The 15214-nt window shown below is 38.6% G+C and overlaps 2 protein-coding genes across 4 annotated transcripts in view; both read right to left on the bottom strand.

The window, feature by feature from the left end:
• The window catches only part of epha10 (EPH receptor A10), a 119456-nt gene extending 105370 nt beyond the window's left edge, over positions 1-14086 (bottom strand). For all 3 annotated transcript variants that reach the window (XM_077590167.1, XM_077590169.1, XM_077590168.1), the window contains exon 1: positions 13900-14086. In XM_077590167.1, coding sequence (XP_077446293.1) covers positions 13900-13978 — 79 coding nt within the window. In that variant the 5' untranslated portion in view covers positions 13979-14086. The remainder of the gene's footprint in view (positions 1-13899) is intronic.
• Positions 14087-14098: 12 nt separating this feature from the next.
• LOC144066816 (uncharacterized) overlaps positions 14099-15214 on the bottom strand; it is a 127235-nt gene continuing 126119 nt past the window's right edge. The window contains exon 7 of the mRNA XM_077590171.1: positions 14099-14246. The gene's annotated coding sequence lies outside the window, so the exon portion shown is untranslated. The remainder of the gene's footprint in view (positions 14247-15214) is intronic.

The following is a 15214-nucleotide window of genomic DNA, read 5'->3' on the forward strand; positions in this document are numbered from 1 at the left end:
ACTTTAAACCAAAGCCTGTTACAGATTGACGAGTTTAGATGCAGAAGAGTTAGCTACTTAGTTAGTGAATGATCATATTTCAAGGCGTCCAATCCATTTTGACTGGGAGGGCCAGTTAAAATGGCGCAAGAACAAATGTTTCATGCCTCCTTGAGTATTTTTAATTTCTTCCAGACATCATGTACAGTTCATACAGCAAAGCATGTCCGACATTGCCTCAATAAAATGAAAGCACAGAGCGAGAGGTTGTCATTAATCTTTAAATTAATCTTGGAAGCAAAATGGCATCTGGTGTAATTTATAATAGTCTTGCATTGACAGCTACAAACACTTTTTCAGAAAATGAAACATTTTTATATTAGCATCAACAAAGACAGTTAACGCTGGTTTTGCTGTTTGCATTGTCTAAATAACGTAGATTAATTTACAAAATTTCCAACGCACATTTAACGTGCAGATTAATTAAAAAAAAAAAAAATTAACACACAAAATGAAAACAAATGTGCGGATTACCCTACCCTTGCTATCAAAGTTAAAAATTGTTATGCGTATAATGCATCCTGACAATTTAGGTTTTGAGCCATTAAAAAAATGATAACATGGTCATGTTATTAAATAAATATAATATTAAACAATTGGCAACAAGTCACAGTTTAAAAATGAAGCGTTTTCCATGATTTTTTTTTACATATATATATATATTCATTCCTAGTTTGACTTCCTGAAACTCCGTCCATAAACATTTGACAGCATCTGGGTGTTTATTACCATCTGCCTAAAGCGCCTGATGACAAATGGCTCAGTCAATCCGTCAACTATGATTTGCAAACAAGGCTGCAAAATAACTGCAGGCGCCCCGCTTGCAAAATAAGGTGTAGCTACATTTGATCCAATCTCCCATCCGAGCGGCTCCCTGCAGGTGGGCCGCCGATTGGTCGCTTTCCGTACAGCTCAGCCATGTCAACAACAGAAGCATTTTGACACTCTGACGACCCGGAAGACCTTCTGCTATTAAATATTGTATTGCTCATATACAGTTGTATCTGCACACCCATTCCAAATTGTATATTTTATATATGGGAGGGATGCCAGTAATCATATTTAAAATTGAATCTAAATTTTAAAAAAAATGAAAAATAGCTTTCCATTTGAATTTATTTTTAAATCTTAATCATTGAAAATGATCTTAATATTTGTGTTTCTTTGAAAATCCAAAATATTTTTTTGAGATATTTTATGTGTAAAAAAAAGTAAAAAACCTAAAATCTCTCCTTTAATGTTGTTGTTTACAACTTTTTTCTCATAATAGTGCATTTTCCCCCTTGTCGCATTATAACATATAACTACAGTGGTACCTCGTGATACAACAGCTCTTCATACAACATGCTCGTGTTACGACAAAAATTTCTATCGAATAATTTGCTCGCGATACAATTAAAATTTTGAGATGCGACGAAGCCAGGTGGCCATAACATGAGGCTGTTTATCATTGTAGTATCAATGTATTTCTCGTTGGCAAGTGGTCGTGCGTTATCCTATTGTGAGGACATTTGTGTGCATCATTTTGGGAATATTTTGAAGGCAATACAACAGCAAACAGTCCATCGATAGCGAACGTGAGGGTGGAAGCGTGGCAAACCGCTAACCCGGAAAACGAAGGTGACAAAACTAGAATTCAGTTTTGTTTAAAGTTACATTAAACGCATGTTTGAGTGTGTCTGTATATATTTATACAAGTTAATTTAAATTTGTTTGTTCGTTGCCGTGGATAAAGTCCCCCCGAACAGCCCCCACCTCCGCCTCAGTGTGTCGTTGTCTCTCCCCGCCGCGAAATGTGTCTAATTTTACATCTATTAAACACAATTTATTACTATTAAACCACTCGTTATTTATTACTTTGTCAATATAGGGCGAATTAGAAAAAATAAAACATTTTTTCCAATCCAATATCCTGTTTTTGGGTGTTTTTTCAGAGGGTTGGAACAAATTCATTTGTTTTCAATTCATTTCAATGGGAAACGTTCGCTCGAGTTACGAAAAGCTCGACATACGATCTCAGTCTCGGAACGGATTTCGATCGTATGTCGAGGTACCAATGTATTCTCATCATATTAGCACTTTAATGTCATAATATTATGACTATTCTCTTCTCTATGTGGCCCTAATACCCTGTCTTAGGAATTTGCAATAGACTGTGAAAAATCATCCCTGCAGCACATGGCATCACTAATGAAATCTGTGCAGTCGCTCTCTCGGAAATGAGAAGGCGAGGAAATGAAAAAATAAAAAAAGTACATAAATAAACAGGAGCAGAAGAATGTAGTAAATAAGTAAGGGCTGGAATTGCAGAGTAGTGCGAGAAAACAAACAAACACTGACAGTGGCGCGGAATGAGTGACAAGGAAAAATGGGGAAAAGGTAAGAGCCTCATCTCCAGATTTGAATTTGGTGACCGTCCCTGACGGAAGGGACGAGGAGGAGCAAACAGCAGGCAATTCCGCTGCAACAGCCGACACAATGGCTGATTGAGGGCAAATTAAAATGCAAATGCAAACGCTTTCATTTTTCCAGATTCCACCGGCGAGATAAGCAAAGGACCTCTGTTCATTTCATAAAGTGTGTGAGTGTGTTTATGCATTAATGCGTATATTTGTTTGTCTACTTTGGAATTAGAGGGGACAGGAGGGAGGCTGGAGGTGAGCTTGTATAAACAGATTACATTCGGCATTGTCCTCCCGCAACTGCATGCCAATCCACGGCGCTTCTCCTAACCTTGGTGAGAAAACTTACTCAGGGGGCCGGGGGGGGGAGGCAATAAATGTACTGATTTACTAATTGCAAATAATGTATTGAAGGACAGCTATTGCTGCTAATGGCAGCAGTGTTCATCTTTTGCGCTACAAATTGGTAGGTTTTTCTGGATTTGACCTTTATTCTGACATTTTACTCAAGTGACATGATTTTGTTGGAAGTATAACATTATTCTGGATTCTAGATTAACCGCGATCATCATTGAAAGCTCCAAGTTCAGATGAATTAGATGTCGTTCATATGTAATGATAAGAAGTATTTTAATGGTAATTCGAGAAGCTAAACAGCTCCGTTGATTCACACCAAACTCAGATTAAGTCAATACATCTGGAAGAAGACTCTTCATCTTTTTCCTCTCGAACTAATAAACTTTTCTCAATTTGATCGTAATTCCCCATTTTTACTCAAGTTAGAAGATTTGCTTCCAAGTTTATAAGAAAAAAAAATGCAAAGCTGGAATGAATCGTCATTTGTCATACAAGAAACTAGAAGTGAACTTTATTGCTGTTACTTTAAACTAAAATTAGACTAAGACTACTTTTAATTGACTAAAACTGGTCTACAACCATAAAATTTGGGATATTTTTTTGGGAGAAAAAAAACAGTATACAGTAAATACAAAGCTAGTAATCACGTAAAACAACTACTACTACTAAAGTGACTAAATTACTAGCGCCCGCAGTTCAGATTAGACATCTATCGTTGTTAATGACAGCCAATGGCTTGAGTGCAGGTGAAATTGTACTTAAGTCATGACTTTATATTACTAGCAAAACCTGGCAAACTATGAAAGAAGTCCAAAAATGGCAGTCAAGTTGAGACAAGATTTCATGGTTCTCCTCTGAAAAAAAAATACATTTCATTGTTAAAATATAAAACAATACAGAGTATGCAATACGAACAAGTGGTCTACTCTGCACTTAAGTCAGACAGAGCCACAGCAAATAGTAAGTCACCTCAATTCCGCTCGGTTGGTTCACCCACATGAACATTCCGGCGAAGAAAAAAACAATGACACTACAAAAGCCACTAGCCAATTTGCGCTCTCATGTAAATCTGCACAATCCTTGCCAATGAAAAGGATTCATTGAGCGCTTTACCGGCATTTAGTGATTTAATGGTAGGCCTCCTTCAAATGACCTTCCAGAAAGTCCATTACTCCAGCTTCTCGGAACACGCGCTACTATCAACTCGAGACTTCCAAGGTAATTCGCAGTTAATTCGATCCACTCTATCCCTGAAACGCGGCCCGCTTTAATTGTGAAGGAGTTAAGAGAATAAGAGAGTGGGACAGATGGAAAGAACAGTTGAGAACGCCATCGAGTCCGACGCCTGCTGTGCTAAAGTAAACCATCTCAACATGACCTTGAGAGCAAACTTCCATCCATCGTGTGTAGATTCGCCAGCAAAAAAAGGCTAATTTTACAAGGAAGAATAGCGTGTAAATAAATAACATCTTCTCACCGCACAGTTAAAGAAACTGGAAAAAATAAACAAGCACACCTCCATCATCGTCATAATAAACCTGGGTAACCCTATTAAAATCAATTTATCCGTGAAAAGGTGTACTTAATAATACTTTCTAGAGCACACCAACACCCAAAACACAAAAAGGCAGCCTAGACTCGTATTCAATGCCAGGCCAAATCAATTATGTTTTTTTTAAAGCAATTCTTGGGAGAATGAACAGCGCGCGCACGTCAATGCGTACTCAATCCTTCGCCGAATGCTGGAATGAGCCCAGATATTGTGTTGCTGAAAGCTGCGCCATCATTTCAGTGGAGATAGAGGGAGAAAATGCATTTACCGTTGTTGTAATGAGGCTAACAAATACTTTTTGTGTCCCTGATGCTGTGGAAACAACTTGAATGCTATGTTCGGGTTTAATAGCAATATATTTGGCCAGAAAGCTACATCGACGTTACCCGTGTCAAATCGAGATTAGTGAATAAACTCCCACCTCTGAAACTTTCACTTCAAGGTTTGTCTCTGAAGTTTTGTATGCTATCACGTTTAGCCTTCAGCGATCAGCAAAACAAATAAAAAATACCTTCAGTACCATGGACAGCACCAGACCTCCCAGTCTATCGCTATCAATGCATTCCTGTCAACTTATATTATATAAGTTTTTCCCGTATTTTATACATGTTTTGATCATTTCAAATTGTGTAAGCCCTACAAGAACTTTTGTACGGGATTTTTTAAGTACGTTTTTTGTAAAAAAAATAAAAAAAAACGATCTCGTTTTACCCATTTCGGCTGTAATCCGGATCATCTCGCTCGCTGGTAGCAGACGGAAACGTTCTCGTCAACTGCTAATATTGTCATGCTTTGAGCCTGACGCGCGTCAGCCATTTTTTCACTATATAAATGTATAGCGCGTTAGCAAGCAATGTACCCAGACAGTCAAGTTGTCAGCGTCATACAGCCAACATGATCTTGAATTTAGTGCATAATGATTGGGCACCCTGTCCACTTTGGAGAAAATTTTAAGACTTTTAAGTGCGCCCTATGTGATTAAATATGCGTTGCATTTGTACGTTTTTTCTTTTTTAATCGCTTAATAAGGGGAATTGCAATCATTATTAAGGGGAGCAATTGGCCGAGGTTGACAGGTATGTCAAGGGCACTCAAATAGGTTTTTTTTTAAAGCGCATAATCAATTAGACCGCTTTGCTAGTGCTAGTGAATACTAACCACTTGTTTTGCCGCATCTTTATGTCACCCCAGGAACAGTAATTCCTCTCTTGTGATAGCAAGCGGAATAATAATGACAAATGAAGGTAAATACAATTGAACGAGATCTTGAAGCATTCTGCAATTAGAGCTCCAGCAGGCGCTCGTGAGGGGACGACAAAGCCTTCTAAGCCGTTTCTAATCATCATCTTTGATTGGCCGATGAAGCGTCGTCATTGAGCGTTTTCCCAAATAGCCTCTTGACCGAGTGGCGTAGAGGTGACATCCCACGGAACGGCTCGCCGCGTGACCAACCGATTGACTGGCAGGTTAATTGCCCGGCAGACGGGAAAGAGAGACGGGGACACCTCGGCGACCGATCGCCGTTGATGACACTGATTGCAATCACTGCAAGCGTGAATACAAAAGCGCGAAAACAACAGCACGCAGGTCGAGAGGCCGGAGCAATCAAAAGGACATTTCAAAAAAAATCTTGTTGCCACGAGGTATGAAATACACATTCGGAATTGGGAGCAGTTACATTTCAAGGGGTTGAGCATGTACAAGTTTGTTTGGAACTCACTTTAGTGGAATGCAATCCGGTATATGTTTTTGTTGTCCTTATGAAGACTAAATCTTTTATCCTTTATTGCCTTTTTCCATGTAAAGTGCACCCCACACTTAGGTGAGGATGGAAATAAGTGGGAGTCATTGACAGCTATATATTGGGGCGTGGGGATTCCAACAATGTTAAAGTTACAGAATAACAGGGGGGGGAAGTGCTTTTTTGCTAGGGGAAATTTTTCATTAAAATTATATTTGAAATTAAGACACAATTCTGAAGTTGCTTATGAAAAAAATCTATTGAAAATTGAACTGAAAATGTGTACTATTGATGAAACACATCCTACACTTACCCAAACAAGAGGAATTGTGCTTCTTACCTGTTTTAGACTTTTAACAAAGAACAAAATATAACATTTGCATTTCTTCTCTTCATGAGCTAAAAGTCAAAATCTCCATAAAACCCCCTAAAAATGTGCACTTTATTTACCGACTTGTGCAAAATCCATTTGACCCTTTGGTTTCCCGACACAACCCACCAAATCCAGCGAGTTCTCCACTCTATTTTACTGGCACAAAAGCCACACAACCTAGCTTTAGCACGCCATATAAAAGAAGCTGGTGAGCCCCAAATCGATAACATCACTCTTTTACTGAAACCTTCGCCGCACATCGGCCCACACAAGACATTACGATCAAACTTATACAGAAGCCAGTGCAACCGAGGGCAGCCTAGGAAACTTTCCCTCCAAATTTTCAGCCTTGTTCACACTTGGCGTGGAACAACATTCGATTTTGGCGTACAAAGGCTCAGCTGGCCTTTTTTCTCCACACAAAGCCATTACAGAATTCTAATAAACTAGGTGGAACAGCACTCAGTTGCATCCTATTGTGCTACCGAGCTGGCGTTCTAACCACTTTGGCCTGACCGCTCTTTTATTTAGTGCTTGTTTATGCACCTCTCTGGGCACTCACACCCTTTTATTACAGGTAGTCATCGCATCGGGGGGGGGGCTCTCGCTCCACAGACGCTACCGTGTCGGACAGTGGGAAAACCGCAGGGGGTCTTATGTCTCAACAACGGAGTGTTAGGGGCACGCAAAGATAGTAGAAAATAGGAGTGACGTTTGTGAAAGTCATGGAAAGTATGCGAATAAAACGATGTTGTGACACTATGAGAAAATCATAGTACAAGAAAAAAGTGAAATGAGTCATCTTGCAAGGAAAAGTGAGTCATATTACTAAAAGATTAAAGTCCTACTACTACATAACTATGATTTATGAGGAAAAAGTCGCAATGCTAACTAGAAAACAAGGGAAATATTCTCATTATGAGCTCAAAATGTTAAATCTGTATCTTTTCTTAACGTAATATGTATAAATGCAATGTGGCCAATTTAGCTAAATTAGATTAATAATATTAGGTAATGATGGTACGGATCCTTATATTGATTATATTTTTATACAAATATGACAAGATTAAAAAAAACAATGATAAACGACAGCCTCGTAGACGCTTACTATATTGTTTTTAAAAAAGCTGCCGTAGTGCAAACTAGCTAAGTTAGCCAACTACATATGCCAAAAAGTTATAATTTGCCTTTAACCTTATAAACATTACAATTTACATCCCATAATATGACAACTTTTCCCATAGCATTGACTTTAGTTTTCAGATATTACAAGATTAAAATTGTAATATCACGACGGCATTCTCGTAGGTAAAGGGTTATTCGATTACTCCACCGCAGTCCCATATCGTAAAAGTGGCAGATTTATGTATTTATTCATCAGCGAAAAAGATGCGTATTAAAAGGTCGGGCAATTTTCCAGGTCGCTGGAGGCCAGAGGATGAAGAGGAGATTCTCAGGCAAACATCACCTGCGAGTTTGTGATTGTATAAAATGGCCTAAGTAATGTACCTTATGTATACGCGGGCATGCGCCGGCTGCTGGCTAATGAGTTTGAAAGGTCAAACAGCCCTCAGGAAGATGAATGTGGTTTCCCAGACATGAGGGTAATGGTTTATGAGGCCCTGACGGACACATTCCCAACATGATGGTTTTTACCGATGCTGGATGGGAGTAAGGGAGGGGCTAATACGGGCCAAGACAATGCGACTCAATAAGGAAACGCTTGAAAAGTGTCAGTCAAGATGAGAGGAGGAGTACAATTCGTCTATGCGAAGGGATTTTGATTGGAACAAGAGCATTTCAGCCGTTTCAAATGGATGTTCGAATGTGTGGTATAAGTTGAAATCTCTCATTGACGATGAAAGATGTCGAATCGTGTTGGGAGGGTCGAAGGAAAGCTGGTTGTCAAAATGGATTGGACGTCGTCTAGAATCGTCAATGGCAAAGAAAGAGGAGTACAAACAGTTCGTCGTCCAAGTTTAAATGAAATGGACATCTATTGTTGTGGATTACATTATCCAATATGTCCACAGATGCATATATTAACTACCCTTCTTATCTCTTTTTTCATGAATTAATACAATAAAAATATTAATCAAATATAAATTAAAGACATTAGGATGAAAACAAACATGCATTCAAGTTATGTCCCCACATAAACCCTAAAGTAGTTTTTTTTATCAGGCATTTCATTCTAATTTAGCTCCTTGCCTGGCATTGACAACAGGAGACGTCCAATTAATTTAAACGTCCAATCCATTTTGACCTTCAGGTGGGTTATCTAATATGTCCACTTTCACAGGGCTAGCGATATACAGTAATTCTTTAGCTGCCATTGACAGAGCTTGACGATTGGACATCTAGCGTCGTCAATGGCAGCCAACAAGTGCCCTACAAGGTGTTAACACAGAGCTTCACCAGCCTCCATTTTCCTACAGATCTCTCAATTCTGTTCTGTTCAATGGTTCACATAGCCCACATCTCTGCTTGATTGTTTCCCACATAAGTGCCCATGGTCCTCACCATGAACAAAAAGCTCTCCCATCAGCCTATTGGCTTCCAATATTTCCACAGCATCTCCTTTACACGCATGCAATTTGCCAGTCTATAAGTCTGAGTCGATGCCTTGCGGGTAAATAAAGATCTGGCTGATCGCTTCTTTGGAACACCCGGATACGGGGTGGGCCAAAAAGGCGGGCTGGACGTGGAAAATGTCGCTGTATCATCACATCATATGCCGACGCCCAGATTACTTCATTATATCCAGTTTATGATTTCAGGTTATTTTCTTTTTCCCTGGTGTTGCCTTTCTTTTCCTCTATTTCTGTTTCCTGCGCTTTAAGAAGACAATAGCGCCACAGCTGTCATCGACACAAATCACTTTGCCCTTACCGATTCACAGAGGTCAGAGTTATCGAACCGATCGCCCGCACGCGTAACCGCCGGGCGAGTCAGAATCACCTTGCATGTATTACAATTAGCCCCCGTTGATGCAAAATGTGCCACAGTCAGCATGTGTCACAATGTTTAGGTTTCAAATAACCTTTAACCCTTTTAATTCCTGAATTTACATTTGGAATTCATACTGTATACATTGTAACGCATTGGCGGAATACATAACTACTACAGTGTAAATCTAAAAAATAAATAAATAAATGCAGAAAATTAAAAAAAAAAAAGATTGAAAATGTACAAATCTTTAAAAGAAATTACAAATAAAAAGCTAAGGATTAAACAAATATATTTTCTAAAATGAACATGTTTATGAGAAAAAAACTGAAATTTGCTATTTTCATTCATAAAAAGAAGTACGAATTTTCCCTCTTTTTAAATTTAGATTAAATATTTATTAAATATGAAAAGAAGGAAAATATATAAACATTTTAATACTAAATTAAAAAACAAAAACAAAAAAGTACCAATAAGAAAACTCATCATCTACTAAAAAAAGGGCCCCCAAACCTTTAACCAATTCATTGACCATCAAAATAGTTGTCAGATAATTTGATAACTTCTTAGTTGATTAATTGTGGTAGACTTATTGTACAGAATAAACAATTGCAATACATCACCTGCGCTTCCTTCTCATTTCCCTATAGATTTAACCCTAGCACTTTTTAAGCAATGCATATGCAGCATACATTCTAAGGAAGATAGAAATGTATGCATTCCAGGGCTAAAAATATTCCCACTGTGGGATCATTTCTGTCAGATGAGAGCAGATAGTGAGGCTTATGGAAATATGCTGCAGCAAAGATGTCCCCATTGTGAGAGTGAAAGATGGTTGAGCTACAGGCTCACCTATGCACCAACATGCTTCTGTGCAAACAAAGCCCGAGTAAAACCAAGTAAGTACATCACGTTTCAAGCTTTTACCAATCAACAAAGGGACATTTAACAAAAATGTATACTATATGTATGTGTATATATACGTCAATTCATTTATTCATTCAATTTATGAACTGCTTATCCTCACAAGGGTACTGGAGCAAAATTATTTAAATTCACAACAGAAGGTTAAAAAGAGCCACATAATTGGACGTCTATCAACATCAATGGCACTCAAAGAGTTGATGGCATCTATCGCATATGCTCCATTAAACCTGCTACGATCCCAACTGAATTGGTACATTATAGAGGACAGCTTTTAAAAATTAAAGCGTAACAATGCGATTAATTCCAATCACTCAGAACTCAAATTGTTGTGTTTAATCGCATGTGCCCTAAAATAATGCATAAAAAGTGTTAACAGCCTCTGAATTTGTACCTTGGTGATAACCATAGATTTTCTTTAAGCACCTTTTTTATTAATCTTGATAACCTTAATGAATTGATATTCGAAAGCAAAGTGACGCACACTTTTTCCTACCGAAATTAAAGTTTAAACAGGCAAAACATCATACCTCGTACAAATACACACAACTTACATGAGGCAGGTTACACTATAAACATGTCACGTTAATCAATAGGAGTGGTTTAAACAGAGCTTTTTCCCCCCCAAAGTCACAATAAAGAACCCATTTGGGCCACATAATAAGACTGCATGTGAACAAGCGCTCACACGATGACTCGCATGACATTGTCATCCTATAAAAACCAGCGTGGACACACACACACACACACACACACACACACATACACACACACATACACACACATACACACACACAACCTCAATCATGCCAATTCTGGGCTTCGCCATGCGCTTATTGTTCTGCAAGCGCCTTCCTCCCGTCGACTTGCTGCAGAAGGGACGAGAAGGCGGGAGGGCGGCATGTGGAAGTAAATGAGAGCCCGATGAGATGCCAAGGTGTGTTAGTGGTGAGGGGTGGGGAATGAGAAAAGCGGCCTGAAAAGGGGGGGAGTGGCTGGATTGACTGCTTTGGGGGTGATAAGGGCCACCCTGCTTGTGGGAGTTTGTGTGTATTGTGCGTGTGCGCGTGTTAAGGGGAAATGGGGGTATACTATACCTTACAGACTCCAAAAATATAGATATTTTTTAAAAAATAGATGCATGTTTTGTGTATATTAGTGCTGCCAAAATGATCAAATTCATTTCGTATCTTAATTTAGATTAATCGCATTGGAAACTTTGAACGCTGTAAACACACTTGACTTCACTGAATGAGAATATTGTTTGACGAAAACAATAAATCGTGGTCATTTAGATTTGAGTTAATGCTAAATTGATAGCTTTGACTTAGAAACTAAAGTAGAAAAAAATACTCAACTGAAGTTATGCAGGTATGTATTGTGAAGTATATTTCTCCACACCATGGCTGCCTCTTTTTTTTCATGGTAGACTAATCAGCAGATGTTATTCACTGTCATATTACTCTAGGCTTCACATTTATTTTCAAGTTCCAAGGAATTCTATCAATGTCTACAATTCTTCACGTGGCAATGTAGAGCAAGCGTGTTTCCCCGGGTGCTCCAAAGCATGCAAAAGTGCCGGTTGGATTGCTCTTGTGAACATGTGCGCCCACATGTGCGTGCCCAGGAGATCTCTTGAGCTGCGCTTGGGAAATTGTGACTCCAATCATGGGTGCGCATGAGTGTTCCGTGAGCAAGTTCACATGCGAGCACGGCATGTACTGTAAGTGTCAAGAGAATGCGTGGATTAAATCCGGGGTTTCGTGTGCATGTGTCGAGATGGATGCCTGTGACGTCAGGAGTATGGTGAAGAGGGCTGTAATCATATCATTGATTAAGATATTAATAAACTATTTTTAATAATAGGTCAACTGTTTCGCATTAGAATCATGGTCGACCTAAAAATGCCTTAAATCACGCTTTTTAAAAGTCTCTTAATGTAATTGAATTCTTGGTTACATTTAAATATGACATTTTTTATATATATCAATGAATGCTGAAAAAGAATTGGCTAGTAATGTACAAATAAAGGTGCAAAAGTGTTTCAAAATCTGTTCCTTTAGAGGCACACACAAACATACAAGAGAAAAACGGAATTTCCGATTTGTACTGTAATGTTCAGCATGGCTGAGACCAAAATCCAGTCAACTGTGCCTGCCAAGCCTGAAGGTCTTAAACCATCACGCTTCACAACCTTTAAAGTGGTTGCAACCATAAATTAGGTACCTAACTCATCACCTTGTTAGCTGTAAGCACTGAAACGGGCCAAACAAGATGCATTTTGCGTTTAAATTTGAGCGGAAATCTCTTCTACCGTCCCTACATCAGATGGGCAATCATCCACAAAAAGCACACTACACTACACTACTGAAAACACTGCCGTGAATATGCCAGCGTTAGTATCGGTATCAATACAGCAGTAAAATAGATTTTGAATGGACGCATGCCGTCAACGGCAAAGTCAATTTAGCCGATGAGTTGACATTGACAAAATAGTCTTCGAGAAATGGATTGTAAAATAAGATCGTTATGACTTCATTCTAAAGTCAATGCATTGACTTTTCTGGGACCGTCGCCGCCATCAACATGGCCGTTTTGCTAGGTCTGAAATGAACAAAGAATGTGTATTTTTTTCATTAATTACAGAAATAACATTTTGCATTTTAAAAAGGGAAATATAGAATTAAGTTATTCATGTTATTTTGCAACATATTCAACTGAAAAAAATCACATTTGTCATTTTTCATCACAAATTGCAAAAATAACATTAGTTTGATTGTTTTTTTTTAATCAAAAAAGACATTTATTCAGATATTTTCTTAATAGATTTTTTAAATCAATTCAATTTCATCGCTGCCACACCTCCTACACAATGGATTGGACGCCTAGCGCCGTCCACGGCAATTAATGAGTTGCCCCCCCAAAAATCTAATGATCAAAACACACTCTTCCATCAATAAATTTACCACTAGTCGATGTCCACTCTATTTGAAGTGGGAGTCCGGCAGCGAATGATAGTTAGTTCATTGAATTGGACGTCTAGCACTGTCAATGGCAAACAGTTAGTGAAGTAGTGTGATGAGAGCAAATACGTTCCAGTATACCTTAAATTATTATTTCAAGTAAAAATATATGTTTACAAACATGGTAACGGCACAGTATGGTAAATAAGAAGCCAAACAAATGCAATTGCTGCAACACTACTATCCATCACAAGACATTTGGAAAGTACTTAAAAGTATTTAAGGAATATAAAAAGGAACAAACGAGCATTGAGCAAGTAAAGGCAGCGAAAAGACAAAGAAACCAGTTGCGTGAGGATGCTTGGACTAAATCAAACCACATTATCAGAAGAAATTTGGGACACCAAAATAACTGGAGATCTCCATTAGACGCAAAAAAATGCGAAAAATCTGATGCATTCTTCTGCCATTAAAAGGTTAACATGGGAAGAAGAAAAAAACACTGCATTTCCTCATTAATTGCACCTGATTTCTCCCGACCAACAAGCGTCTGTTGGTTGCACATGCATGCTCCAAACGATTCCAATAAGTCTGCCTACCTTCCTCCGCGTGAAAGCCTCCCAAATGATTCAGTAATAACATCCAAAGCAGCGGAATCATCGTTTTAAGGAGATCCATGTTTGTCTGGCCAGTTCCACGAGGTTACTTGTCATCTCTCTCCGGGCTGCCTGCGCGTAAAGCTCCGCCGCGGAGGCGCACTCGCACTCGCGCTCGCTCGTGTGCGCAAAAAAAAGTGCTCCGGTGAAGTGGACACGCTGACTATTTGATACCTCGGGGGTGGGGCTTCAGTGGAAGTGACGGGAAATGCGAGCCAATCAGGGAGCAGCGGCATGATTTCGCCAGGTGTTCACACTACAGTGCGCAGCAGGAGTGTTTGGTGATGATACTGAAATAAAGTCATCAGTCGCTATTGAAAGAGGCTGAAGTATTTAAATGAGCATAAACCAGAGAAAAAATGGCATTTAGACACAGATTTTTAGATAGCCAATCGCCTGCCATTGACGGCGACAGACGTCCAATTCGTTTTGAGTGGGAGGGCGAGCGAAACAATGTTGATTCGACCTCTCTCGTGAAGTCAAAATGTCTATTGCCGTCTATGGCAACTGAAGCGTTTATTAGTTTGGCCTCTTTTTTTAACTGATTGTTGCCATTAACGTCGATAGAGGTCAAATCTATTTAGATTTTTAATGGAAGAGGACATGGCATAACATTCCATTTGTCCATTCGTCCCTCCCAGTGAAAAGGGATTGGACTTCTACCGCTGTCATTGGCAGCACGTGAGTTAAAATTCAGAAGTATTTGTATTTGTCGATAACTATCTTCAAGTCCGGTTGTGGTAATCATATATCGAGGAGCATAAGTGCCCAAAACAAATATACAAATTAAAAAAACATTTGAAAAAAGACATATAAATGAAAATGGAAATATGTATTAAAATGACTAAAATGGCACAATAAAATAAATGAAATGAAATCAAAATTAAATGCAATTAAAACTCAAATATAAGCAATATGAAATGAATTTAAATTGAAATGAATATATAAGTGGTGAAATGTATACAACTTTAAGTAAATATAAATTATAATCAAATGAATTTAACGGGCTGTCAACGTATTTACAAGCAGAAATGTGACTATTTTCCTTGCAATACATTTGCATTGACAATAAAATTTCAGGTCATCAGCAATTCTTCTCTCATAAATGTTATTTTTCGTCGCAAAATACAATCGAACATTCCATGTTCTGGCATTCCACTTCAAGATGGTTTCCAATTGATTTATACTCCATCTACTAACAAACTTTTAAAATCAATCCTACAACAGCATCAACACAACCCCCCAAATTCCATTCGTG

This window comes from Stigmatopora argus, chromosome 21 (genome assembly GCF_051989625.1).
Source record: "Stigmatopora argus isolate UIUO_Sarg chromosome 21, RoL_Sarg_1.0, whole genome shotgun sequence".
In the NCBI taxonomy this organism is placed as follows: domain Eukaryota; kingdom Metazoa; phylum Chordata; class Actinopteri; order Syngnathiformes; family Syngnathidae; genus Stigmatopora; species Stigmatopora argus.